We start from the raw sequence: 12,316 nt of genomic DNA on the forward strand, positions 1-12,316 counted from the left end.
ATTGGATTATTTCTCAAAAGACATTTATATAATCAGAATTTTGACCAACCCAAAAAGGGTGAGGCAACACTAAGGCTCTACCCTTTGGGCAGAACAAAAAACAAGCAATTATAAAATGCCAAAGGAAACTATAAAATTTCGAATATATGCATATCTCTCTTCTTCTCTAAGGGTTGTTTTAGAAAGCCAAAAAGCAATCATACCAACCCCATTCACTCTATAAAAGTCTCTTTGACAAGTAAAAGTGTATGCATGAATCCTACTTGTTTCGTGTTTATTTATTCACTTATTTTTAAATCTATATTCACACATATTTTGTGTGTGTGTGTGTGTGTGTGTGTGTGTGAGAGAGAGAGAGAGAGAGAGAGAGAGAGAGAGAGAGACTCAAAGAGCTCACCTATACTATATATACCTATGACATGCGTCAAATAGGATAGACAAATGGTGTGTTATAATAATGGAAAAGTCCCAAATAGGATAGTTTCATAGTACCCTTTGAACACAAGCAACATGGTACTCCAGAGTGAACACTCGATGTATGTATGTATGTATGTGTGGGCACACACTACCTCACATGTGCTTGTGCAGGCACATGCACATACGATGTGTGTGTATGGTCTTTTATTTACATCTGTTTATACGTAGATGTATGTGTGGGGGGGTGTGTGTGTCCGAGCAACGTATGTAGTAGAAGTTAATGCTTCTGTGACTTTAACATCACAATTTCATAATATTGTTGTTAGCAACTAGTGCTTGAAAGAAAACTTAGATTTAGTGCAATCCAATCTGCAAATTTTTTTAATTTACTTAATCTGCAAATCCAATCAAGCACAGCCCGTAAGCCTCAAACATGCAACCTTGGGGTTACAGGATGAAGATTCAACCAACTAAGCTACACTCTTTGCGTTGGGATACCACCTTCTTGGACATCCTACATATTAGGCTCATTAACTAAATAAAGATAATAAGACAAATTATTTATCCTTTTTGTGCGTTCTCATCTTTTGGAGCGGTCGTCGTCGATCAATAGAACATGTGGGAACTTTTCAAACAAGTTACCTTTCTCTAAAAACCATGTGCAAGAAGAAGGCTCTTCACCTTTATGCAAAGTAAAGTGTCCTACCATCCACTGAAATAGCTTGGATACCACACAAACAAATAAGTTACACGGTGATAGACACCACCTCTGTTGGTTCCCTCCCTTGACTCTTCCTCTTTCTATTATTTGGTTCCCATCTTGTCACTACTCAACCTTGTGTCTCTCTTTATACCTATGTCTCCTCTTCATACATGGCATCTTCAACGGTTCAACCGCCCCTCTCCTCTTCACCTTCTTAAGTTGGTGGCCCTCACATGGGGAGATGCTTCTCTTCTTTTCTTTCATTGACTAAATTGTGAGAATCTAGTTAGAAGTGGTGACATATATATATATACTAATATTGTCGGTCGCCTTCGACGGTCTCTCTCTCTCTCCCTCTTTATCGCGTGCAAAGGGGTTTGTTTTTGTTTTGGACTTTAGCTTTCAGGTCGCAAATTGCGACCCATGTAAAAGACTCTCTTTTTCGCCATATTATGTTAAATAGATATATATATATATATATATATTGTTCCTCTTTCTTTCTCTCTCTTGTGGTTGCACACAAATTTTTTGTTGCAACCACAAGACACACACACACACACACACACACACACACACACATATACACACATATATATATATATATATATATATATATATGTATGTATGTATAGATCCCCCCCCTTCTCTCTCTCTCTCTCTCTCTCTCTCTCTCTAGCAAATTTTTGGCATGTTAAAACATGTCCCAGAGAACAAAGGGTCAAGAAGGTGTGGCACATAACGTGCCCCTCAATGTTGGGCATAACGTCCCTGTGGTGAGCTTGCTTTGTTTGTGCACTGCTTAGGGTAAAGGGGCCAATAAAAAACCACCCCCCTTTAGGGGGACTACCGGGGTCATTTTTTTGTGCACTTTCAGACCCATTGTGAGACACAAATGCGTGAGAGTTGGGGTGGACAATGTAGCCAACTTGCAATCGTGGCCATTAGATCTTGGGTTCAAGCTTTGTTGGCACAATGGCTCTAAATGCCCTTCCATTCTGGTTTCCTATTTACACCCATTTTTTATACACATAAAAAATGTTGTGCGGACGTTCTTCACCTGTATAAATGCAACTTGATTCCAAATTTTTGATGTTGGTAAAGACAATCTCGATCCTCATTTTGAGCGTCTAAACACTCGATTCTGTTTAGCGTGCTTTCCGAAGTGTGTGTTTCCTCTTAGGTGGCCTTAAGTTGGCCCCTTTACCCTATGTATCATTCAACTATCAATAGTGCCACATTCTCATGACCTTTTCCTTCTTTGTGCGCGAGGTCATTGATTGATATTTTTTTCACCATCAAGGCCTTGTGTAGACATCCTATGCCTATAGACTATGCTAGATAGAGACTTTATAGATTTCAAATCGTTAAGACAACCTATCTCAAAGCTTTACTCGAACACAATTCTCACGTTGGAGCCAAGACTACACTCTAAACCTCTTAGTATAGAATGCACAAATGAATGCTAAAACCCTTCCGCAAAAGGAGTTATAAGAATGTCCTGCCCTCCATGTTCTTACATAAAAAGGGCACCTTATCATTTTATATGGTCAGCTCCATGCACATATGCTCCAATTTTTTAGGATTTTTTTTGGGGGTCATGCGTGTGCGCGTGCACACACACATATATATTATATCTCTCTCTTCAATGTGACTAGTACATAAGGTGTCAATTCTACTTGGTGGGCTACTCAATTCTACGTGGTGGGCTACCTGCCAACACGGGCCTCAAGTTATGGATATCCAAAGCACAACTCACAATGTCTCATCAATGCCAATCAATGGAGATTTCAAATTCAAAATGGTTACTATTGAACTTTAGATTAGGGAACATCCAAACATGTAAGCTTAATTGGATATTACTCTAAGAAAAAATTCCTAGGTAATCCTCTAAATGAAACTTTGTATGCGCATTAACTTTGGATTGTGCTGATACAGGGACTATATAAAGGGAGCTGCAACAATTCAATGTATGGAATTAGACACAATCACTTACTAACTTTACAGACAAGCATCACGGCTCTTCATCGGTCAATGCATGAAAGTCAATTGCCATAATGACAGTGTACATCAAGGGGAAATAAATGTAGATGACACTCAATTGTAGTGAAAATCGGTCGATGTAACCCCAAGACTGAGGATTCAAGGCTCACGGGTTGCTCTTGATGGGTGTTACCAACTTCTCCATTGAGAAAGTTGTTCCCATGGTAAGGCCCCTTTGTGGGTGTGATGTATATAGATGTACATACATAGCTATGTATAAAGTTCTCCCTACCACCTTCCCCGTGCTAGTGAAGCATGCAAAAGTTCATCAATTAGTGCCACATAGCACGTTAATGATGGCAAACCTTTTTGGACTACATAAGTAGTCCTTAGTAAAGGGTTGGATTTTGGGTGCATCTCTGGACCATTGGATAAAGCTTGCATATTAGTGCCACATGACAAGCTAATAATAATAAACTTTTTATTAATATTGTTTCCTTTAGGCCCTTGTGAGAGGGTGTTAACATTTGTGTACCTGTCTTTAAAGAGGGGCATTGAGTATCGTGTCAAACATTATTTTTTTATGCTTTTGATATATATTGTAATCTAAATGGTTCATTGTTACACTTTTTTTCAAAAACATAATATTTTATTATGCCAGATGCTTTTAAAATACTAATGTCGCTTTCTACTTTTCTCTCTCACAAAGAAGTCTCTTATTATGAAAATCTTCTCAATAGCCTTCTGTAAACCATAGAGAATTTTCACCTTGTTGAACTACATAAAGAGTCCTAACTAAAGCATTGGATTTTTGGTGCAATTGTGGACCATTGGATAAAGCTTGCAGATTAGTGCCACATGGCAAAAAACTTTATATTTAAATATTTCTTCTAAGTCTTTGCGAGAGGTGTTGACATTTGATGTACCTCTCTTAAAAGAGGGCCATTGAATATATATTTGGTCACACAAAATCTTTCTCGTCCTCTTCCACCTTTTTTTCCTTCAAATTGCTACAATGCTTCCAAGTGGTTTTTCAAACATTATTTTTATGTTTTTGGAATATATCATAATCTAAATAGTTTAATGTTACACTTTTTTCAAAAAACATAATATTTTATTGTGATAACAAATATTTTAAAAATTAGTCACTTTCTCGTTTTCTCCCAAAAAAAATCTTTTATTATTAAATTCTTCTCATAGCCTTATGTGGGCCAACTTTCACCTTGTTTTTTTGTTTTCTTGGATTTAGTCTTACACTTATGTGGGCCATTGTGGGAGAAAGTTTTCCTATTTCTATAAAGAGGGACATTGAGTAATGGGTCGCACACACTCTTTCTCCTCTTATGCAAGCCAGTGTGACTTCTGACCATGTTCTATATGTAAAGGAACTCTGCTGTAGCATTCGGTCTACAGATGGCATTGAAAATTGCTTTTCCACTTTTGGCACATTAAAGGGGTTTGGTCATAAAATAGAAGCAAGGTATGAATAGACAAGCTCTATTAAGTGTAAAGCATGTAGTTTAATCAAATACAACATGCAAAAAGTTGTCATTCTACAAAGATGGGTTGGCACAGTCAATAAATCTTTGAGGTCTCTTGGGATTATTCCTAAGTTCCATGCTCGTGTGTGTGTGTGGGGGAGGCCCCCCCCGGGGGGGGGGGGGGGGGGGGGGGGGGGGGCGCACCTCCCCGAATAAGACAAGGAAAACTTCTATTGCCCAAGTGTTGCTATTGGGGTCTTTGTGAGGAAGGATTTGACAGTCATGCAAAATAAAATCTTGCAAGAAGCTTACTTACAAAAAGAGATTAATCAGAGGTTGAACTGTCTGCACGCTATACATGATATAGATTATACAGACATTCTCCAAATATGAACATGGAAGGGCTCGAGGCAATGCAAAGAGTGAGGTCACTAGTACAATTCTTCAGGGTTGAAACTTGCATGCATTTACAAAATGGGTTCCAGGCTCCAGCATAGCCTCTGGTTGGGTTGAAAAACTCCGTAGGTGAGATCACCGCATTGCAGAATTCCCCATCATTACAAAGAAAAAAAATCAAGTAACATCATGAATCTGTAGCTGAGGTAAAGAGCCACATTGGACATCAGGGGAATTAACAAGCATAGAGCTCATGTATTTGCATGATACACTGCACAAGGATTTGAGGATTGCCCTAAGATTAAAACCTGGCACTTACTTTGTTTCGCACCATAATTGCATGCATTGCTTAACCTTGACAAAGTACCTAAAGCGCAGGGAAAGCAGAATGCCAGTTGTTTAAGCCCTCCTCTGTAAGGAAGAACCCAAATAAAAATCTTGAAAATGGGCACCAACATACATGTCAAGAGTATCCAATGCCTCTAAGCCCTATTGCCCTCATTGTTGAAACAGCCGTCCAATACTCGGCATTTTGGCTGAGTTCGCGGCACTTGCAGGTCAATATTAGGATGACAAAATTTTCTTGGTTCTCTATGTAGCCTTCAATAAGAATGATCTCTAGATCACCTAAAATGTAGAAGCTTGGCCTTTTCATAGAGCAGAATTTGGCACCCAGGACAGCCCATCATTAAAATAAAAGGTACTAATCCTTGATAGCTAGAGGTAAGTACCAACTGATAGGAAAACCAGCTGCATTTCTGGCCTCAACGTTGAAGGGGGGCTTCAGTGCTCCTTTGAAATAAGTTCTTACTACTGTATGAAATGCCTCCACAACCTGCTCAGCTTCACGATCGTCAAAAGAGGTTCCCAGTTCCAGGTGAGAATATACTGGTACTTGTCGAAGACACACATATGTAAACCACTTGATTCCAGCTGCACAATGTGAAACCTCCTCTGGGTACACCACTAACTGAAGCAAATCAGCAGTTGCATTATCACCGCCTTTGCGAAACCTGTCGATGGTTGTTGGCAAAACATCCAAGCCCCGTGCCTGATGAAATAAGTGTTCAAAAACCAAAAGGAGCGAGATCGCTCGACGCTAACGGAGTGGAGCTCACCTCATGAACGCAATGTTCAATTGCCAGGCGCGCTGCAATATCAGTTGAGGTAGCATTTGCAACCCATAAAACTTCCTTGATGAAATAAGTGTTCAAAAACCAAAAGGAGCGAGATCGCTCGACGCTAACGGAGTGGAGCTCACCTCATGAACGCAATGTTCAATTGCCAGGCGCGCTGCAATATCAGTTGAGGTAGCTTCAGCAGATTCCCAAAGCCCATCATGAGCTGGAAGAGCTCCATATGAGGACCCCAGATCTACCAGACGTGCTGCTAGCAATCGAAAGGGTCAAGCCTCATCTTCTGCCACCTTCACGAAATCATCAAAAAACTCCTTTGGCATAGATGCTGCTTTTCCAAATCGTGCAATAATATCCTGAATGCAAATGTTTTGCAGAAACTATATGACTAACACCAATGGATCAAAAATGTAAATATAGACACAGGCACCCTACTACCCAGACGAGAGGAAGAACAAACAAGTAAACCGCCCAATAAATGACAACTGTTCTTGACAAATTGGTTTCTTTAATATATGTAAATTGTAAATGAACTTCAATATATCACCCATTAGGGTGTTGGAAATACAGCTATAGGAATGCATGCGAAGATAAGGCAAGAAGTAGTATTACTGAGTATGATAATATGAGTGTGCTAATACAAAGATTCGGCTTGCCCTAGAATGATCTACGTATATACAAGCAGGGGGGGGGGGGGAGCTCCTAGTGAAGGAAGAAGTGCCCCGGCCATCCTGAATATGTTCACACACATCATCACCACAACCTGGTAACAAATCCCCCATGGGAGTGATGCACTGAACATGAGTCGGTGCTCACGTAGAGAAGTGTCAAACCCTATGTGATCAGCCCACTAAGGCGAGTAAGCCCAATGCTTTGCGAAAAGCTTCGAACTTCTCACGAGGCAAAGCCTTCATGAAAAGATCAGTAGGGTTGTCCTACGTAGGCACATTCGCCAAGCTGACTTCTCTAGAAGAAAGTCTAGCTGTCAATGAAGACAGTAGTGGAAGATTGATGCCTGTAACCTGGCCTACTGCCCACGAGGCGGTGCGAGACAGCATAAACAGTAATTTTCAGCTTTGAAAACCAGAAATTCAGCACTTGGATGATGGAGATATAAGGCAGAGAAATAAGGTGATAGAGAGGCTGAGAGATATAGATGAGATTGGGAGAAATGGAGAAACGGAGTTCCTCCCATACACTGTACCGGCCCCTGAATAGGCACCCCTTTGGCTATTTGTTTTATTTAGATAAAACTGTACAATACAAAGCCCATGAGAGATGGTGCCTTGCTTCTATTAGAGCTGAGAGAGAGAAATGAAATGAAATGAAATGTTATATTAACGTCTTCAAAAGGCCAAAGTGACCTATGAGACCAAACTGATACAAAAGTGGTGAATCTGTTACAATGTCTGAAAAGTGTGAAAGTGTGAAAATAAATGCGAAAAACTAAATACAAAGTATTAGATAAACTTCTTAGGAGCATTCTGGGTGTCTGGCTAGAATGCTTCTAATCCTTTGTTGTAGTCAGAGAGAGAGAGAGAGAGAGAGAGAGAGAGAGAGAGAGAGAGAGAGAAATGAAATGAAATGAAATGATATATTAACGTCTTCAAAAGGCCAAAATGACCTATGAGACCATCAGATACAAAGTGGTGAATCTAATACAATGTCTGAAGTACAAGTACAAAAAGTACTTAAAAGTAAAAATGAAAACTGAAAATGAAGTGTGAAATGTGAAATCTGAAAATGTAGAATAGGACCTCAATGACAATCTGGGTGTCGTGCTAGAATGCCTCTGATCCTCTACTGGAGTCTCCGTCGATGTAGTGTGCTCCTGTGTCTCGGTCGTGGTCGTCTCGATCTCCCGAGCTCAGTCGCCCTGTCAATGAGGTGCCTCTCGTATGAATGCGGGTACAACCCTGTGCTGGTGGTTGGTCTCTTGGCTCCCTCGATCCAAAGAAGTCTATGATGTGTCTCTGCGACTGTCGTACTCCATGTCTCCTCAACAGCCTATCTCTATGTCGGTGTAGCTCAAGTAGATATAGGCCAAGGCATCTCTGATCCTGATACCTCATGACTCTATCTAGGGGTCCAAAACCCTCCCTAAATAAGCAATGGAAGCGCCCTCGTATCTCATAATACAGAGTGCAGTGGCATATGTAGTGTAGCTCTGTCTCTGGCTCTCTACCACATAGTTGACATATCCTAGACTCCGGCGGTATCCCTCTGAATCTACCCGTCTCAGTCTCCAGCTGGTGTGAGGATGTGCGAATCTGACCAATAGCACATCGCAGACCATGAGACAAATGAGTGTCCATGTAGCTTGGACGAGTCACAAACCCATCTCCCGAAAGTTGGAGAAGGTGCTCTTTGTAGAAAGCCATCTTGGTGCCCAACTCTTGCATCGGCTCTACCCATGTCCTTCTGGTGTCCAACTGTATAAGATCCTGCCGAATGAGTCTAGTGATCTCTGTCCGTGTGACTGGTAGGGAGGGTGCATCCAGGGAATACTGAAAGGGAGGCAATCTATCCATGCTGAGACCATGCCTCTGAAACCATGAGGTCATCTGCGCATACCAACATGATGCATCTCCCTGCATCGCTAACTGTCTAGAGGACTGAAGAGCCAATCTAGTATATCTGCCTCTATGTGTATCCCATAGACTGTGCATAAAGGACACTGATCTGGTAAGAGCCTCAATCTCTATAGGAGGGGCGCTACCTCAGCTCGAATAATCGCATGTGGTACGGAGGCCTTGGCTCAAATCATCCGGGATATCATAAATACCAAGGGTCTCTCCATGTTCCTCCAACTGTCTTGATTCACAGATGGTCCCCACACTTGGACCCCATAAAGCATAGTTCAAGCAACCAAAGTATCAAAGAGCCATAACTTTGTTCGTGGTTCTTGAAACTGAACCTGCGAACACATCCTCTCTAGCCCTCCCAATGCCGCATAGGCTCTGGACAATCTAGTCTCTCCTGCTCTCCTCAGAGTAAACCTCGGTCCCGTGAATACCACCCCCGGATATGTATATTCATCTGTGTACTCCACAGTGTCTTGACCATATACGAATGCAGGTGCCGATCTCTTGACCCACTGTGGTGTGGTGTTAAACACCATAACCTTGGTTTTACCAAGGTTCACAGACAGTCCACTATCCTCTGCAAAGTTGTGCAATGCATCCAAATGTCTCTGCATGCCCTCTGGCAACTCTGATATCAACACAATGTCATCAGCATATAATAATACAGGGATCCATGTCCCTGCTAGTTGAGCGCCTCTGTCACCCTCTCTGTCAAGGTAGTCAGAGACCTCATCTACATACATACCAAAAAGTGTAGGGGACAAAGGACACCCCTGTTTCACTCCAATAGTGGAATGAACAATGTCAGAAATCCCCTCAGGAGTGCGTACCTGGCCAGTCACTGAGCCGTATAAAGCCATGATCCCCCATATGATCTCTGTGGGTACTCCCAGCTTCAGTAGCCTGTGCATCAATCTGGCCCTCGGCACTGTGTCAAATGCTTTGCGGAAGTCCACAAAGCAGCAATACATCCGTCTCCCATGAGCCCGACCCTCCTCAATAATGGCTCTGAGTGTAAGAATATGGTCCAAAGTGGAGAAACCCCTCCTGAATCCAGCCTGTCCTGCTGCTCGTATGCCCTCATTTTCTGCCCATTTACTCAGTTGCTGTTCAAGAATGGATGCATACAACCGTGCCAATGTGTGCCCTATCATAATAGTACGGTAGTTCCTTGGCACTGTGGGGTCCCCTGCCTTGAAGAGAGGTACAATAGTAGATAATCTCCACGACTCGGGTAGTCCCTCACACATGACACGGTTAAACAACCGTGCAAGAACCTTTGACAGTAATCTCTAGCATGTATCAAGTGCTCTGCCACCAAACCATCATGATCATATGCTCTCCTAGTCCTCATCCTGTCAATGGCGTTTTTCACCATCTCAGTGGTAAAGAAGGTACTAGTGGTTGGACATGGCTCTAGAGGGTCTGGTAATGGTGGTTGCCCGAGTACTGTATATAATGATGCTGCATACTGACCCCAAGTCTCGGGAGAGGTAATCACTGGAGGAGGTGAGTGCTCACGGAAGAGACGCCAGGCCTCACCTGAATCTCGACTCAAAAAGAGCTGATACAAATCACGTTCCATCTGGGCTAAAAAGGCCCGCTTCTTCCGTTGCACTAAACGCCGAAGAGCATTCCGAGACTATCTAGATGTAATGACTCCAAGTATAAGCTCGCTCTGAATCTGAACTCTCATCTCTCTGCATTCCTCATCATACCAACTATTCTAAGGCATGTTCCCAGAACGCCTTCTCTGATCTGGTTGAGTGTGTGGGTATGCCTCTGCTGCTGCCCCATGCAAGATCTCCGTCAATAAAGTGGTGATCTCCTCCACTGTATATACAGGTGTGGCTGCCCACATCCGTCTGTAAATCTCTTCCACATAAACTGAATCCGTCTCTGGTGTAAAAGTATACCGTGTGTGTGCAATCCTCCGTGGTGTCTGAGAAATACTATACTGGAAAGAGATTGAAAAAGTCAAGAGAGCATGGTCCACTGCTACTCCAACAGCCCAGGGCCCACACTGAAATCCTGAATATTAGAGATGAAGCTCGGTGAAGTCATGACATAGTCTACTGTATTGGCCCCATGTCTGTGTGGAAAGCATGTGAATCCCCCAGACGAAGGAAAAATCTCTAGACCATTAAGTATGGCCAAACCATGTGTAGTCGCCATCTCTATGAGATATCTCCCATACTCTGTGTGCTCTCTATCCTGTGAGTGTCTGCCAAGCCCCATCTCCGATATATCCATCTCTCTAAGCATCTCCTCCGAGGTATCATAAAATACCGTTTGGGAGTTGGCCGTCCTGGCATTAAAGTCTCCCAAGAGAATGATATCTCCATCTCTAGAGAACTCCCATATGTCATCATCAAGTATAGAGAAAGGGGATTGCCCTCTAGGTGAGGTATAGACTGATGTGCTAGGGGGAAAGTAACATATAGCAATGTATAAGAATCTGCCTGTCTCAGCTCTCAGTCTCACCCACATGTATCTTGCCTGGTCATCTCTCCGGACAATCTGTAATAGCGGCTGCAACTCCTCCTTGAATAAAACCGCTACCCCTTCTGAACCTCGACTCCCATGCTGGGATCTAGCGTATGGCCGACAAGCTGTCTCCCATAAATAACCAGTCACACTTGGCATCAACTGTCCAGATTTTTGATGTGTCTCTGAGTAAAGACAATGTCTCTATCTCTGAAGCTATCCTCAAAGGCACCCACATCCAGCCTATATGATCCATTACAATTCCATGCCGCCATCCGGAGTGTGGTTCCATATGTCTCGCACCATCATGCTGTGCGTTTTTCCAAAACCACTACTTTCCCTCCTCTATAAAAGGCAAATTTTCCCTTCTCCCTTGCTGCCTTGATCTCTGGCATCAACTCTTGCATATGTGCTATTTGTGCTAAAGTAAGGTCATCCCCCATAAATATTCCAGTTTTCTTAAGTGCCGGTCTCTTCTTCAGGAATTCCTTCCTTGTTTCCAAAGTCGGGAAACGCAAAATAAGTGCTTTCTCTTTGACGTTTCCCTTCTCATCCACTCCTTTCTTTCCTACTCTCCAAGCACCTGTGTGCATAGGTTCCGGGATGCCCATGCGCTGCAAAAGTTCCTTCACTTCGTCTTCTACATTTTCGGTGTCTTTGATACCAGTAATACGCACATGGAGGGCTCTAGTCCTCCTCTTCTGTTCCTCCTCAATGGTCATATTGATGATGGTAGAAGTCTGTGCGGCTTCTGGCATCCGGGCCTTCCCTTTCTTTGCACCTTCAATCCATTTTTCTGCTTCGTCAACTTTCTCCTGTGTTTTAAATAGGTGCTCCGCCCATGAGGAAGCCTCTTTCGAGTTTTGTTCTTCCCCTTCGCGCAGAGTTTTCACCTGCTCCTTAATATCTTCGAGCTCCTTTAACATCGAGGGCTGATTTCCCCCTTCCGTTTTGGGCATAATTTTGCAAGCTGCAAGTTCCCCTTAAAGCTCTTCAATCACTGCATCTTTTTCCTTCATGCACTTTTCCACATTGGTTTTCCAAGATTGAAAGCTTGCAATTGCCTCATCCAACTTTTTCTGCATAATACATTCCATTACACTCAGTTCTGCCCGCATTAGAGCCTGCATC

General features: G+C 42.6%; 1 protein-coding gene across 1 annotated transcript in view; it reads right to left on the reverse strand.

Annotated features, from left to right (window-relative positions):
• Window positions 1–4,796: 4,796 nt before the first annotated feature.
• The window catches only part of LOC147435010 (3-oxoacyl-acyl-carrier synthase-like protein (Protein of unknown function DUF455)), a 34,620-nt gene continuing 27,100 nt past the window's right edge, over window positions 4,797–12,316 (reverse strand). The window contains 3 exon segments of the mRNA XM_086489712.1: window positions 4,797–5,990; window positions 6,096–6,127; window positions 6,239–6,469. Of these exon segments, the coding sequence (XP_086345838.1) occupies window positions 5,681–5,990; window positions 6,096–6,127; window positions 6,239–6,469 (573 nt within the window). The 3' untranslated portion in view covers window positions 4,797–5,680.

The sequence above is a fragment of the Adiantum capillus-veneris genome, chromosome 19, assembly GCF_014529385.1.
Source record: "Adiantum capillus-veneris isolate H3 chromosome 19, ASM1452938v2, whole genome shotgun sequence".
Taxonomy (NCBI): Eukaryota; Viridiplantae; Streptophyta; class Polypodiopsida; order Polypodiales; family Pteridaceae; genus Adiantum; species Adiantum capillus-veneris.